The 17,545-nt window shown below is 38.5% G+C and overlaps 1 protein-coding gene across 8 annotated transcripts in view; it reads left to right on the top strand.

Moving 5' to 3' along the window:
* The window catches only part of fryl.S (FRY like transcription coactivator S homeolog), a 221,815-nt gene that overhangs the window by 52,679 nt on the left and 151,591 nt on the right, over nucleotides 1-17,545 (top strand). For 5 of the 8 annotated variants that reach the window (XM_041579463.1, XM_041579462.1, XM_041579460.1 and 2 more), the window contains exon 1: nucleotides 2,005-2,490. The exons of 1 other annotated variant lie outside the window; for it this stretch is intronic. In XM_041579463.1, coding sequence (XP_041435397.1) covers nucleotides 2,292-2,490 — 199 coding nt within the window. In that variant the 5' untranslated portion in view covers nucleotides 2,005-2,291. Of the gene's footprint in view, nucleotides 1-833; nucleotides 960-2,004; nucleotides 2,491-17,545 lie in introns of those variants that run through there. 2 more of the 8 variants (XM_041579464.1, XM_041579468.1) reach the window with 2 other exon arrangements.

The following is a 17,545-nucleotide window of genomic DNA, read 5'->3' as shown; positions in this document are numbered from 1 at the left end:
TTAAAAAAAACATCGGTGCCAGGGTCCCCCTTACAAGTTAAAAAGAAGAATTGGGGCCCCCAGAGAATTTTATTAAAAAAACATTGGTGGCAGGGGCCTATAGACTATTATAATACATTGGTGGCCAGGGGTTTAAAAAAACAAAAAAAAAACCACACATTGGTGTTCAGCAGAACTGAACTCGTGGCTTCAGGACTTTTCGCCACTTCAGGACTTCAACTTCAGCTCGCTTTGTGACTTTGGGTCTTTTTGCCTCTTTAAGACTTCGGCTGTTCGACACTTCGCCTTTTCGAGACTTCAGGAAAGGCTTCGGTGCAGTCAAGGGGGGCCAGGCACAGCCAGGCCTCCCTTCAGGCCCGGGCCCGGTACACTTGTAACCCCTGTGCCCCCCTGATGGCGGCCCCAAGTGTTTATTGGTGACAGATATGCAGGTGGAAAGAATGAAGTATGTAGTTGCTGCCATTGGCAAAACATGAAAGAGGACCTTAAAGCCATAAAGTTATGAGCCTCATTGGACAGGATTCCCTAGAGGGGTCTCATTGTCTTCACTACCTTTGCTCTTCTCTACCTGCACATAGCAATTCAGAAATATTAGCTGCTTCTGAATGAAATGGCATCAGGCAAGTAATCTCTCTTAAGGTAAAGTAATAACGTCCATTGCCAGAGAGGTCATAGTTTATTTAGTAAAAAAACAGAATGCTTGTTTTGGTTTATCAGGCATGGATGTATCCTCGCTGTGCTGAGCAGGAAAAACCAAGGCAATATTCTTGTGATTTCAGACTCTATGATAGGGATAATTTGCCTGTATGAAATATTTTGTTTCTTTTTTGCAGGAGCAGCTTAGTTTTTTCTGATGGTGCCGAGCCTTCCTTTCAACATTGCTGACCTGTTCAGGCTTCCCGATATCAATATAGATGCACTGAAGTCCCGCGAGCCACCACCACCACCTCTCTCCTACTGTAAGTACTGACTGAAACAATACTGTGCTGGCCAGTGTGCTTCTCTTTAACAGTAAGGGAAAAGACACACGGTCAGATTCGAAGAGATTAGTTGCCCGGCGACAAATCTCCTCTTTTTTGGGGTGACTATTCTCCCCAAACTGCCTTCCCTTGCCTTCTTGCCAGCTAGAATGTAAATTGTCGGGCGGGATATCACTCATGAGGAAACTTTGGGCAAATTAAAAAAACAAGCGATCCGAGTGCCATCCCGCCGGCGATTTACATTCTAGCCGGCGGGAAGGCAGTTCGGGGAGACTAATCTCCCCGAATCTGACCGTGTCTCTCTGCCCTAAGAAGGAATAACAGGGGACCTCTGATGCCATGCTTCTGTTGTTAAATAAAAAAGTGGATTATATATTCTCCTGGTGTTTACTTGTGTTTTGCCTTCTTTAATTCATCTGTAAACTGTGCCGTATTCAGAGCCAATGGCAGCATTCATTTGCTCAGGCAAAGAGAAATTTGTAGGCTTTGGTTTAATCTGTTTATGTGGACTGTGTTGATGGGTGACTCTTTCATTTTGACAGTAAATTGTCAGATATATACAGATATACATTAGCTGTCCCTTCATTTGATTGGGATAAAAGATGAACCAGTTACTGAGCCTGTTCTTAGTGGTTAGTGTCAGTTTTCAGTGGGTTCATAGCAGGCCATGGTATGACTTATTGACTGTATCCTGGTTCTAAGTATTTGTGTGAATGAAACTCCACCCTCTGAGTGAGGAACTTCAGAGTATTTTGTATGACCGTTGATGACAGGTGAATAACACTTATAAGCTCCATTCGTTCCGAATGAAAGTAAATAGTTATTTTAAGGATTTACATGTTCTCCACATAATTCTTTTTACCAGTGCGTTGGTAGTTGTAGTTTTAAGAAACAAGAAGTATATGGGGATGCAGTGGGTGCGCAGCTGAATGGAGCTATTTGATAAGGCTTATCTCCTAGGGCAGACGTGTACTCCTCCCTGGAAGCCATTGCCCCTGGCTAACACAAGGGCCCCTCGGAACCAGCTGTTGGAGGAGTCCTTGCTGTTCCCAGTAGTTAGGCGGGTGACTGTATCTTTTCTGTATTGTGGAGTCTATTGTGGTTATTGTGTGCCGTTGCTATCTCACACCTTGTATAGTACATTATCTTGAGAATCTGCTTCACCACAGCTGGTTATTGACCTGTGTCTGGCACGCCCAAGGTTCACACTGACATCAGCACCTTAATGTTAGTGCAAGGAAGTTTATGCACACACCTCACACTGCTGCAGCTGCTGTCACTGCTCTCTCGGTGTCAGTGATGTGATCCAAGATGGATTTTTTGAGAAAAGTGGTGCCCTCTGCCGTTTCCGGAGAGGTGGTCTTGGATATTGGGAGCACATTACGGGAAAGTTCACCCAGACTGCTAAAGATGAGACGGGTCAGTCTGTTCTCCTTAGGGCAGACCATCGATGAGGACCATGAAATGGATTTCCAGAAGTCTATCAGCAGGCCCCGGAGAAGACCTCTAGGTATTATATAGCATAATATAATGTGGTTACTGAGCTGTAGGGGCACGCAAACATGCATGCTATTGATACTAACACTACTTCATGAGATCATTTACTGGCTTGTGTGGCACCTGTCCTTTCTGTGGAACTATTGTTTTTTTTTCTATTTATGCACAGAATGTTACAAAAAAAGAATATTCACAGGCAGCCCTACATCTGTTATTTAACTATAGCTCCCAGCAGGCACAACAGCTGGCCTCTTTCTAGCAACAACTAGAGGGCTTCACGTTAGATATCCTTAATTTAGAGTTTATTTGGTTTAATTTGGTCTCAAATCAGCTTCAGGTTGTAACATTTTGTAGAAGCTGGGTAAGATTCTGACTTGCCCTATATATATTTGCGTGTTGTGTGTGTTTCTGGCACATTAGCCAAGTGGGGAAAGGTACACCTTTTGTAAGCTCATCAATCAGCTCTACTTAAACAGGACTTTGGGAGGGAAATGTTTGCTTTAGATGGTTTTAGATTAGTCCCAAGCATTTCCACCCATGATTGCCATGTTTATTGTGGACGGTATATAACTGAAAGTGAAAGGGATTCATTTTTTTGCCTTTGGGAGGTGCTGTAACATTAATCAAATTATCATTAAAGGGAAAGTGGAGCCTTCAAACTTAATTTTCTGCTTTATGGCGGCTACTAAAAAGGCCTTATTTCAAGTTTTGGATTTTAGAGTTTCCCCCCCTCAATAAAAGATATTTTATCACAATTAAACCAGCAATTCTGGCAAGAGGCCATAAAAACTAGATCAGAAGAACCACATCATAAACTTAGGTTGACTGATGATTGGTCTCTTTATTTTGATCAAGTTGACCCTAGGCATAAATGTAATAAATCTAAAATTCTAGAGTTGTTACAGGTTTAACTATTTTATTTATTGAACAGCTTTAATGGTTATTTATCATCATAAAACATTCTGGATTTGGTAAATTCACCATGCAAGATTTTCTTTTTTTTTTCTTGGTTCATACTTATATAGTTATATAATCTAGTGTTGTCAGCTGCATTTAATTATTCTTTCAAGCTTAATATGATCTGCTACATTGTAAATATTTTATGCTTTGTAAAACCCAATAAAAATATTGAAGCAAAGTGGAGCCACCAGGCCGAATCCTGTTATTCATCCAGCAGCAAAGTGTACTGGAAATATTACAGTTTCATACTTCCACAGGAAGTGTCAAAATTGCCCCTAAACATCCTATTTTGTTCATTTTTAATCTTATCATGTGCAGGATATTAAAATATTTGCAGGATATTAAAATATTATATTTAAAATGTTTTGCCCCTTTTCTTATAATCAGAATTAAGTTTTGATTGCGGCATTTAAATTTAAATACACTCCAATTTAGTGCTGAATTGAATCCAGTAATGATTTATTCTTTGCATAGAGACCAGTGATACATGGCTAAGATTTTTTAAAACATCCCAAGAAAATACACTTTGTTGCTCAGCTGGTTGGATAAGGCTGCTGGGAACTCCTGTGGGTCTTGTGTCTCAGACTCAATGGGGCAAGAACTCCCTTTCGCTCATGAATACACTCTGAATAACCTATTACAATTGCTTGGCACAGCCAAGCAACACAGCAGTGCATTCCTTTTCTGCCTAGTATTTTGCTATGATTGGAGTGAGATTTTATAGGCCATGACTGCTTGCACTTAGCCCAACAGTTTGCCATTTCATTATGTGCCTTTTCAGGTGTCTTCTCTTGGTGTCTACAGAACAGATGACTATTTTGTAAGGGAGAAAACGCCTGTTGTCACATTAGCCATATATACCCAAAATTGGTCAGGCAGTTTGACCGATTTCAGCCGTAAAGCTCAACAATAATGGGCACGTAGCAAGTCGCATGTGAAATTTTGGCCAGAAAATCGGTTTCCCATTTTCTTAAAACAGAATTACTGATTTAAATGCAAAGGCAACTAAATGTGATCTGCAATCTCACTCACTCTCTCCATCTCTCTTTCGATACCTGGCAAAAAATATATCTAGCTAAATTAAGACAATTTGAAGTGGATGAAAAAGTTTGTTTGGGACTACATTGCACGGGGTGGTACCCAGCTAATTGACTGTTTTGGATGATTAGAAGCTGGTTATAATTATCATTTAAGGGGTTCTCCATTTAGAAAGTGGTTTCCTTATTTTCATATTGAAAGAAGATATAATGCTAAGCAACTTTCCAATATGCATTCATTAATGGTTTTCAATTGTTTAAAAAGTTATTTGTAAACGCAAATGCGATCGAAAGCAGAGTTGGTTTCTGTTCTGTAGGTCTGGCTTTAAAAGCTGCACCCTGTTCTCCTTTAGGTCTGCCAATCAGTTGTTTTGCAACATTGTCTCAGTAGGCAGATCCAGAAGTGCAGAGAATGTAAACAGCCCACACATATATTGCTTTTAATATGAAATGCAGGTATGGGATCCATTATTCGGAACTCCGTTATCCAGAAAGCTCCAAATTACAGGAAGGCTGTCTCCCATAGACTCCCATTTCCAATATCCAAATAATCCAATTTTTTTTTTAAAGAAAAACTATTTCCTTTTTCTCTGTAATTATAACATATTACTTTGTACTTGATGCAAATTAAAATATAATTAATCTTTGTTGGAGGAAAAACCAGCCTATTGGGTTTATTTAATGTTTATATGATTTTACAGTAGACTTAAGGTATGAAGATCAGAATTGGGGAAAGATCCGTTAACTGGAAAACCCCAGGTCCCATTCTGGATAACCGGTCCCATACCTGTACATGTTTTTTTAAAACTATCGGAAATGGTACATTAGACATGCACTTATTCTTTTAGAAAAAATCTAAACAAAATAAAAACTAGAAATATCTTTATTACTTTACAATAGTTACCGTATATACTCGAGTATAAGCCGAGTTTTTCAGCATCCAAAATGTGCTGAAAAAGTCTACCTCGGCTTATACTCGGGTCAGCGGGCAGTAGCCAAGATTGCAGTCACTTTTAATCATTCCTATACCAACAGTTCACTTGGGGAGAGCCTGCAATATCCCACAATGCCCTCTGTTGATTTTATGAAAGAATAACAGTGCGCCCTCTGTTGGTTATATCAAAGAATAACAGTAACTGCAATATCACACAGCGCCATCTGTTGGTTGTATCAAAGAATAACAGTATATACGGTATTTTGAAAAATAACTTCAAAATAAAGCAGATCCTAGATTTCAAGTTTCTAAGTACACCTGTAGCAGAGCTGAAAATGCTGGAAAGCCTTTATTTTGTATTACGTTGCTATTCGTTAGGCTTTGGGGTGAGGTGTGGGAGCAGTAAGGATTGCTTTGGCTTTATTAAGATTTAGAAGTAAACTGATTGAACGTGTGTGTCTTGCCAGAGGATTCTTATTAATATACCAAGTATATAACTGTTTGGGTTTATGAGATTTTGTAGTGTTATAGCTTTTGGGAAACCCTGGAGAGCTGTAGCATTTGTGTAAGTTACAGGGGGATGCCAGAGATGGGAAACAGAACTTTCCCTGCGTTTCATGCCTTCTCCACTTGTATTGTGTTTGCTTTGCTCAAATTATTTATACAGTGAGCTGAATTTTACTCATGCTGCAAAAAAAAAAAAAAAACGAAATAACTAAAAAATTGCCTCAGAATTTCACTCTCTACATCATACTAAAAGTTCATCTATGTGTGAACAACCCCTATAATGCAGTGCAATGGCCAGAATGCACAAGAACCTACATTAAAGTGGACCTGTCATCCAGACATAAAAAGCTGTATAATAAATGTCCTTTCCAAATTAAACATGAAACCCAATTTTTTTTATTTTATTTAAGCATTCATAGCTGTTGTAAACTCATTTAAAAATCTCAGCTGTCAATCAAATATTGCCTGCCACTCCATAGAGAGGGGGCAGACAATTACTTTCACTTTCTATTCAGCACTTCCTAGATGTCACTGCTCTCCCCACATTCTCCCAGTTCTTTTAACCATTTAATTGTGTAACCAGGGCATGGGGATGGACATTAGGTCCCCCGTTCTGGCGCACAACAATATTTTGAGAAGATGCAAGACTTAATAACAGTGTCCACAAAATGGCTCTTCCCTGTTTGCTACCATTATTAATTTGCAGACGGAAGGAAACAAGATTAAAAAAAATTTACAGTGTAAAAAATGTTAGTCATTTTGCTTGACTAACATGATAAAATAGGATTTGGAATTATTTTTTTGGGTGACGGGTCCCCTTTAAAAAGAAGGTGCTGCTTATGAGAACAGAGAAGACTTGGGAGCAAGCGAGACATAAGGCAAGAGTAGGAAGAGCTGGGTACAAATCCTAAGTACCATAACAGGTCAGAATTCATATCCTTTCACTCAAGGTCATTAGCTGATTGATCACCCTGACTGAATTACTTGTCCTTAGCTGAGGGTCATCTGTATTCAGTCCTGAGCTGAGGGAACTCTCACAGCCTCATATAGACATAACCTTTCCGACTATAGATACTACACAGGGAAATATTTCAGATTAAAATATTATAAATATGTTCTTCCGTTTATTTTTTGTTGCTGTCTAATAAACACAGTTTCTTCCATAATTGAGTGCCCTCTGCTTAATACAGTTTTCTATAGAACAGCAAGGGATAGACCCACTGCTTTCAATAGACCCACCTGCCATTGACTTCTACATGAACTCGGCAGGTCTGAGCTGGAGTACCTTTTATTTAGACTTTTAATACCCTTGGGGTTTAATAAATAAATACGGAAAAATTCGAGTTTTTTCCCCACAATTTTTTCCCCTTTAAAAGGCCAATGAGAAAAAATGGACTTTAATAAATAACCTCCTATGTGTTAAGAATATATACATTACATTTTCATACCTCCCAACTGTCCCTTTTTCGGAGGGACAGTCCCTCTTTTCACAGTTCAACCCGCAGTCCCTCATTTGTACTGGAAAGTCCCTATTTTCTTTGTACTGAACAGCCAGAAAAAGAAACAAAGTTTCTCACTTAATTGGCTTTTAGCAGAGAGCGCAGAACAGGTAACAGGTGCAAATAAGGTACATTGTAACAAATTTGAGACATAAAAACAAAACAGTTTAGATAATGAGAAGTAGTTTCAAACTTTCATAACCTGCCAAATTTTGTAAAATGAACATGGTAATTAGGGGGTGTGGCCACAGAAAGGGGCCAGGTCAAAACATTTTGCTGTTCAACGTGTGAAAAACATTTTTGTCCCTCTTTTTACTTCCAAAATGTTGGGAGGTATGCATTTTCTGTAAAAAAATAATAAAAAAAAAATAAAATCTTCCCAAACTGCCTCCCGCCAGCTAGAATTGAAATCGCCGGCGGGGTGGCAATCGATGCACTTCATTTTCCGAAGTTGCCTTACGACGAAACTTTGGAAAACGAAGCGATTTAAGTGACATCACGCCGTCGATATAGATTCTAGCCGGCGGGAGGCAGTTCAGGGAGATTAGTCACCCCAAGGTGATTTATCGCGGGTGACTAAATCTCCCCGAATCTGAGGGTGTCGCTGCCCTAAGAAACATTTAGCAAATGCCAATTCTTCCATAGTATTAAAGGAAAACTATACCCCCAAAATGAACACTTAAGCAACAGTTTACATCATATTAAGTGGCATATTAAAGAATCTTACCAAACTGGAATATATATTTACATAAATATTGCCCTTTTACATCTCTTGCCTTGAACCACCATTTCGTGACTCTATCTGTGCTGCCTCAGAGATCACCTGACCAGAAATACTACAACACTAACTGTAACAGGAAGAAGTGAGGAAGCAAAAGGCAGAACTCTGTCTGTTAATTGGCTCATGTGACCTTACATGTGGTTTGTATGTGTACACAGTGAATCGTACGATCTCAGGGGGCGGCCCTTATTTTTTTAAAATGGCAATTTTCTATTTATGATTACCCAATGGCACATACTACTAAAAAAGTATATTATTATGATAATGGTTCATTTACATGAAGCAGGGTTCTACACATGAGCTGCATGGGGGGTATAGTTTTCCTTTAAGGTATATTTCCTATTGAAGGAGAGAATGCAGGCTTTTTCTACCTTCCTTATATAGGTGAAAAGTGTTGACTGGTGTCACCTCAGGCTTCCATTTGTTCACATGGGTACAACTTAGCATATAGCTGCTATAAAATCAATAACCCTTGCTACATGAGGTGCCGTCAGTTTGTGACTTTGTTCTTTGGCACGATTGCTTTTTTTTTTTTTTAACACTTCCTGGAATATGGAAAGGATTGGATTCTAATTACCTGATTTACCCTGAGTTTATTGCATCTGTCTTTTGGGCACAAATAAGTCTGTAACATTTATTCAGGATATGGATTTTTTTGGGTGCTTAGCAATTCTTCTGTATAGGTAACGACATGCTGGGATTGGTATGTGGACCATGGGATGAACATCATTGTTATAAACAGGTCATTGTTATAAACAGGTCATCTGCACTGGAACTACAACTCTCTGCATACATCTCTCAGCAGAGATGGTGAGTGTTGTAGTTCTTAAACAGTTATAGACTGCTGATGTTGCTTTAAGGGCATGTAAAGGCAAAAAAATAAGAACCCATTTTTACTTTCTTTAATGAAAAAGAAACGTATCTCCAATATACTTTGATTAAAAAGTGTGTCCCGTTTTTATAAGAAACCTGACTGTATGCAGTGAAATTCTCCCTTCATTTACTACTGTGGATATGAATTGTCAGACTGTCCCTAACTGCTGGGCAGGGAAACAATCATACTTATGAACAGCAGGGGGAGCCCCCGCCTTACTTCCCAGCCATGCAGAACTCAAGCAGTTTTGTTTATGACAATCCCTAAGCAGCCCAGACCACACTGAGCATGTGCACAGTCTTAGTCTTGCAAAGATGTTTAACAAAGTTACAAGATGGTGACCCCCTGTAGCCAACTTTGAAAGCATAAATTATTTGTTTGATTAGGCTTGTGGTGAAGTAAGTTCATGTTTATATTTAGTATACAAAATACAGCATTTTTAACCTTATTCTATTTTAGACTTTACATGCCCTTTAAGGCAGTACTGTGCTTACCCCCTGATGCTAAAAGTGCACTTTAAGATGGCATATTGCCACATTTTCAAAGGTTAGTTTGAAGGGCTGTTCTCTTCATAGACCTTTGGCCTATCTATATGTACATGTGTGTCTTGCCAATTCCATAAAATATGGTTTAACAGCTACAAACATCAATTTAGCAATCCAGTAAACTTATTTAACCTCTTAACAAACAGTAAAATGTTTATAGATGTTACTATGCACCTGGGGGTTTATGACTGCGCCTCATTTTTTGCTGAAGCTCCTGACTAGTGTCGTATAAACCTTTGTCGGCAGGTATCATGATCGAACTGGTGGGCGTGGTTTCCTGTGGTCACATGACAACCTTGCATGTGGCTGTTTAGGCCAACAAGTTATATACTGTATTTTAGACTGTAAGCTCCACAGGGATAGGGACTGACACGTGTGAAGTAAAAGCCTCTGTAAAGCCATGCGGAATTTGGTGGTATATACATATAAGAAATTAAAATCACTCTGAGAAGAGACACATATATACAGGGAATGGAGTGACCCTGTATTTTATATAATACTATTACAGTTCAGAAGTTCCATGAGGTTCATGATTTAGGGGACACTTTCAGAAAATCCAACTAGAAGGCTTTCACTGATTACATTTAGGGAGTTATTTATTAAAATCCGAATTTATCTCACTATTTTTGGAAAGGCAATCCGACCAAATCAGCACAGACTTTTCCCCTCCCATTTATCATGAAATTTTCCCCAAAAATACACAACGTTTTCAGATTTGACGCCCGAATACCGTGACTTTTTCAGAAACCCAGCTCTAATCAGGATATCTTTGGGACATCTGCCATTGACTTCTATGTGAACTCAGCAGGTCTAAGTTTGAGTACTTTTTTATTCAGACTTTTAACACCATTGGGGTTTAATAAATCACTAAAAATTTAAGTTTTTTTTTTTCTATGAAAAAATTGTTTGTTCCCCCCTTTAAAAGTCCAACCAGAAAATATCGATAGATAACCTCCTCAATGTAAAGAAAAAAATGACTGGTTTGACTGGACAGAGGGACTGGCCCATCAGATATCTGCCGCATCACTGCTGACATCTGTTTGAGCTCAAAGTGATTTGCTGGTTCCTTTTGTGACCTTCATTTTGGTAGAATGCAGAATGAAGTGCAAACAGCAGGTCACTTGCCTGTGGTCTCATTTTTCCAACAGGAGAGCTTTGTGTTGTGTGAAAGTGAAGTAAAAATTTAAAAGAACCTATCTCTGGCATTTATTAATTTCAAAGATATTTATAGGAAAATGAGGTTGGTTTCATAAACATTCTGAAAAGAGAAAATGCTAACTGACCGTTGGACCTGTTGGAAATTGGTCAGTACACAAATCTCCTCCTGCAGGACATTTCTTAATGAAATTTTTCCTGTCTGGTGCCGTTTGCCTCAATCTATAGCAGGGTAATGGAGCAGATGGACATAATGCCCAACACTGCTAAATATTATGGCCGACAGGTGATCACTGAGCAGCAAACTGACCGGATCCCAGGCAGACATATGCTAGTCGACTGGCTTGCAAAGTGATATTTTTAAGCCTCTTCCAATAAACTGTTTTAATTAAATGGCAGAAAAAATACACAGCGTTGCCAAGAATCTTTGTACTTGGGTATATCAAGTTATAGGGGACCATTATCTTTGCAAATGTGAAATGGTGTCACAGATTTTGCATGTCACAGAGCATGGACAGCCTAGTTACTGAGGAGAGTGAGTCGATAACCCTGCTTGTATTTTGCAGTGGGAGTTTATAAGGAACTTTTGTCCATTGGTTTTGAAAGCCTTGAACAACTGATTCACCCTGTTTTGAATCTTTGTGCTAATATGCTGATAGATTGTAACCAACAGATGCACCCCTGCTTAGAATCTTTCACCAACATATTGATAACATGTAACCAACAGATGCACCCCTGCGTAGAATCTTTCACTAACATATTGATAAAATGTAACCAACAGATGCACCCCTGCTTGGAATCTTTCACTAACATATTGATAAAATGTAACCAACAGATGCACCCCTGCTTAGAATCTTTCACTAACATTGATAAAATGTAACCAATAGATGCACCCCTGCTTAGAATCTTTCACTAACATATTGATAAAATGTAACCAACAGATGCACCCCTGCTTAGAATCTTTCACTAACATATTGATAAAATATAACCAACAGATGCACCCCTGCGTAGAATCTTTCACTAACATATTGATAAAATATAACCAACAGATGCACCCCTGCGTAGAATCTTTCACTAACATATTGATAAAATGTAACCAACAGATGCACCCCTGCTTAGAATTTTTCACTAACATATTGATAAAATCTAACCAACAGATGCACCCCTGCTTAGAATCTTTCACTAACATTGATAAAATGTAACCAATAGATGCACCCCTGCGTAGAATCTTTCACTAACATATTGATAAAATGTAACCAACAGATGCACCCCGGCTTAGAATCTTTCACTAACATTGATAAAATGTAACCAATAGATGCACCCCTGCTTAGAATCTTTCACTAACATTGATAAAATGTAACCAATAGATGCACCCCTGCTTAGAATCTTTCACTAACATATTGATAAAATGTAACCAACAGATGCACCCCTGCTTAGAATCTTTCACTAACATATTGATAAAATATAACCAACAGATGCACCCCTGCGTAGAATCTTTCACTAACATATTGATAAAATATAACCAACAGATGCACCCCTGCGTAGAATCTTTCACTAACATATTGATAAAATGTAACCAACAGATGCACCCCTGCTTAGAATTTTTCACTAACATATTGATAAAATCTAACCAACAGATGCACCCCTGCTTAGAATCTTTCACTAACATTGATAAAATGTAACCAATAGATGCACCCCTGCGTAGAATCTTTCACTAACATATTGATAAAATGTAACCAACAGATGCACCCCGGCTTAGAATCTTTCACTAACATTGATAAAATGTAACCAATAGATGCACCCCTGCGTAGAATCTTTCACTAACATATTGATAAAATGTAACCAACAGATGCACCCCTGCTTAGAATCTTTCACTAACATATTGATAAAATGTAACCAACAGTTACACCCCTGGTTAGAATCTTTCACTAAAATACTGAGACAATGTAACCAACAGATGCACCACTGGTTAGAATATGTCACTAACATATTCATAAAATGTAACCAACAGATGCATCCTTCACTAACATATTGATAATGGAGCAGATGGACATAATGCCCAACGCTCCTAAATATTATGGCCGAAAGGTGATCACTGAGCAGCAAAATGACCGGATCCTAGGCAGACATATGCCAGTTGATGGGCTTGCTAAGTGGTATTTTTAAGCCTCTTCCAATAAACCGTTTTAATTAAATGGCACAAAAAATACACGGCATTGCCAAGAGTCTTTGTACTTGGGTATAGAATATTGATATAGAACATATTGATAAAATGTAACCAACAAATGCATCCCTGGTTAAAATTTTTCACTAAAATATTGATGCAATGTAATCAACAGATGCACCACTGGTTACAATCTTTCACTAACATATTGATAAAATGTAACCAACAGATGTATCCTTTGTTAGAATCTTTCACTAAAATGCGGATACAATGTAATCAACAGATGCACCCCTGGTTAGAATGTTTGGGCTATCATCCTGATACAATGTATGTAAGAAATACCTTTTGTTATAATCTTTGCACTAGCATAGTGACACAATACAGAATTTCAAATGTTCTCGGTGGCTCTGAACCTGCTCCTTAAAACCAGTCTAGCACTGAGTGCAGTAATTCCAGTGAGTTTGATCAATGCTTATTTCTTTGTGTTGTTATTTTGCGTTCTTTCCGTAGCTGAATTCTCTGCTGTCGTCTGTACATGACTAAATGTCCACTTTGATTGGGATATTTTGTTTTCCAGTATTCTCCTGGGTCGCACTCGGTGTGAATAGAACATCTGAGAGCACCTCAATAAACAAGCGAGCTGCCCAAGCATTTATTGGCTGTGTCTCGCTCGCAGCAACTGAGCTGTTTGCCTGGTTTCAAACACTCAAAGGAACAGCTCACATTGCTTTCTATATACAGGTATGGACCTATTATCCAGAATGCTCGGGGCCTGGTGTTTTCCAGATAACTGATCTTTACGTAATTTGAATCTTCATACCTTAAGTCTACTAGAGAATCAGGTAAACATTAAATAAACCCAATAGGCTGGTTTTGTGTCCAATAAGTATTAAGTATATCTTTGTTTAGATCAAGTACCAGATACTGTTTTAGTATTACAGAGAAAAAGGAAATAATTTTAAAAAATTTGGATGATTTCATTATAATTGAGTCTATGTAGGTAATTAGGAGCTTTCTGGATAATGGGTTCCCATACCTTTACTATATAGCGTTGACCTACAATGGTTGGCAAATGAAAAGCATTTCAGTGGGCCCTAATGTGTGAAATTTGAACAAATATGAACAGCAGCACTTTATTGTGGGTCAGTTTGGATTTTGGGGCATCCCCAGGACACACAGTATGTCTTCAAAATCTACTGTACTACCCTTTGTATTAGGTTTCTTTCATTGGAATAAATACCCCTGTTTGAAGTTCATTAATTCAACCTGCTTATTTTAAGCTGTGTCATTGAAAGAGAAAAGGAGAAAGCACCATCCAGCTCTCAATCACAGCACATTACAATACTGTCAATATATATCACAGAGCGTGATGGTCTTCTTGTACTTGGCCTTTATATGGTCATCAAACTCCACAGTGACTTTTAAAATCATTTTATTTTACAATGGTGCTACATTATTGTCCATATCGTTGGTCACCACGGTTTTGACCTAGCATTAAACATTGCAATTCCAGAAACGTGTTTGGAACTAATTTGAAATATTTACATTTGGTTCATAATGGATATGTTGTTTTGTTATGCAAGTTTTAAAAGGGTTTGAGAGACAAGATAATTCTTGATGAAGTATGGTTTCTGGTGGCTACGGTTATAGAGTGTATAATGTATTTTGCCCTTTTAAAGTGAAGGAACTATAAAAACATTTGTATATTGTGTTTCTGCAATTACAGAGATACTGATACAGTCTTCCAATCTGAGATGCTTTTGAATCGGGTTGGCATTTATTTCCTCATTCAATATTCACATTAATTCGACCCTGACTATATGATGCTGTTGGTTCTACAGGCTGTCCTTGTACTGGAACCAGCAGTTTTATTTTCTGGCTCTCACTATTAAGCACTTTCTTCCTGTTCATACTGTACAATGGCTCCTGTTTCCTCTTCATTCACAAAATGTTATCAGGAGCCTGCAAATCCTACAGAAATGTTTTTTGTATGTTTTTATTTTAATATCCAGATACTCTTCTAAAGCTCTTTGTTTCCCCCCCATATCATTTTCAATTATTTCTTTGATATAGTATCGTCTGGCTCTTTGAACCAGCCTCCAGCTACGGTAATCTGTATTAGTCCAGATACAGTCCCAGTTTTCCAGGTTTACTTTTAACTTACATTTAGTTAACCACATATAACTTATTCAAATGGTTTAATGGTTATACAGCCACATTTTGGGGTTTTTCTGCCCAGCATTACTACCCAAGTCATATTTCTTGAATGTTCACTTTATTTGAGACAGGTATTTCTTAAACTGTGGGGCTGGAGCAATGGAAGGGGGCTCTGCTTGAAGGCCAGTTAGGGTGCGATTTGAAGAAAAGGCATATTTGCTTTCCTAGATACACCTCAATGCTGCGTTTGAGGGTTACTTAGGGTAAGATTTGAGGTGAAAACTCTCTTGCTCCCCTAAATTATTGTCCTAGATATCACTAACTGACATGCCAGTGTTATTCTCTTTCTTATTTAGTTAATGGGGCTCTAGTCCAAGGTTGGACCTTCAAAGGAGGTTTGAACTAAAAAGTCTGGCAATAACTATAAGTTAATAGAGACCTTCATCCAGCTCTAGAGGCTTCTTAAGCCTTTGTCCTTGATTACTATTGTTAATTTCTTTACACATTGTTGGCCAAATATGTTATACTGCCAGATGATTGGAGGCTGAATAATGTCCCATAAAAATCCAACATCTGGTCCAGGGCTATCCATTGGCCTAGATCAGTGCTGTCCAACTTCTGTGGACTTAGATGGTGGAGGGCCAATAATGGAAGCCAGTGTTGACCACTCCTTGTTTGTAAACCACACCCACTTTAAACCACACCCATGTTACAACAAGACCATACCCACATTAATTGTGGTAGCACACCAAAAAACCAAATCGTTGGTGCTCAGCATAGGGCAGGCAGAGTATGGCACACACAGGCAGCATAGGGCAGGCAAAGTATGGAACACACAGGGAGAATGGCGCAGGCAGAGTATGGCACACACATGGAGCATAGGGCAGGCATAACAGAGCAGGAGACAGTGAAGCTTATCAGGACCACTATAATATGTGCTACATACAGTGACACAATGCTGGTGCCCTTTCAGCAGTTTGTATGAAGTGTGAACAATGTGGGCAGTTTCAGTCTGGGTCTCAGGTGTGAACAGTACAGGGCTTTATGGTGTGAACAATAGAGGTGTCACAGGTGTGAACAATGCAGGGGGATCACAGGTGTGAACAATACTGGGGATTACAGTCTGAATTTGAGGTTTAAACAATGCAGGGACCAGTTAATCACTATAGTGATCCTCTTAAAGTTTACACATGGTAAGCAAACACAGCAGGCAGACTTTCATGTGGGGGGCCACACAAAGAGTGTCGCGGGCCGTCAGTTCTAATGAAGGCTCATATTCTTGGATGACCTGGTTCACCAGTGGTCCAAATGCAGTATAAAATCAGATCAAAAATAGCGGCGTATGATCAGTCAACTTGCTGACAAATGTTTTGAATTATGCAGTTTGGCCATAACCAAACTGCAGAAAAACTGCTTTATCAGTAGGCAATTCAGACGGTGACTTAAAATGCAGCCCATTGGCAGTCTTCATAAAATGAAAAATAAAAAAATTAAAAATAAAAAAATCAGTTTGTGTGAACTGCTGCTGTCCCTCTATCAATATTTTTGTTAGTTTGGTAATAAAGTGTTACACAAGTGAAATTAAGAAGGCAGCAGATATAACTGCTGCTGATGAGTTAAGCTGAACTTCATAAATCTTTAAATAATGTTTTCTGGATGGTGTTATTCTTTCATAAGCTTGCTATTTGAAGAATTTGGTTCTTGGCAGGAAGCATTCTGGAAAGAAATCTTGTTCCCTGCCATGTGCTTCTAACTTGGGTTACACTGTGTTACAGGCTAGCTTGGCAGATGATGTGCAATGTCAGCTGTGAGAGAAGAGGCCCCCGTATTAAGCTGCTCCTACTCAATATAATGCACTCTGCTTCGCATGGTCATAATATTTGCCTTTTTCAGGGATAGTGTGGTGGTGTCTCCAGTGGTCTCTCAGGAAATGGTTTGCCTGTTGGATTATGTGCCAAGGGATTGATGGTAGGCCTGGTAGCTCCTCCAAGATCCAACTAAACTTTCTTTGAATCTCAGATGATGTTCTACTGAGTATGTGTGTACACTAGGGTTAATGGAGTGTATACTACTTCATATAGAAGAATATACAATAAAAAAGAAAAAAGTTAATCCCTTAGAATAACCCCCTCCTGCCGTTCCCTTTCAGTCTCTCAACTGCGTAAAAAAGTTCCAGAAAAAATAAGAAAAAAATATACATATATTCCAATTTGAAACAATATATATGTTGTCTTGTAGAACAGCGCCTAAAGCAAACGGAGAGAGCAAAAAAACAGGGGCATAATATGGTGTAGTTTTTTCAATAAATTTTCAATCATTCAATTTTTTTTTTTAAAAAAGTGAAAAAATAAGAGATAAAAATAAGAAAAAATAGATAAAAAGTAAAAATAAAGAGTGGTCCAGGTAAATAGGTAAAAATGAGAAAGGGATTGAATTGAGTGTTTTCCCTTTAAAA

The sequence above is a fragment of the Xenopus laevis genome, chromosome 1S (genome assembly GCF_017654675.1).
Source record: "Xenopus laevis strain J_2021 chromosome 1S, Xenopus_laevis_v10.1, whole genome shotgun sequence".
NCBI lineage: Eukaryota > Metazoa > Chordata > Amphibia > Anura > Pipidae > Xenopus > Xenopus laevis.
The sequence above is the reverse complement of the archived record's forward strand: the minus strand, read 5'-3'. Positions and strand labels throughout refer to the sequence as shown.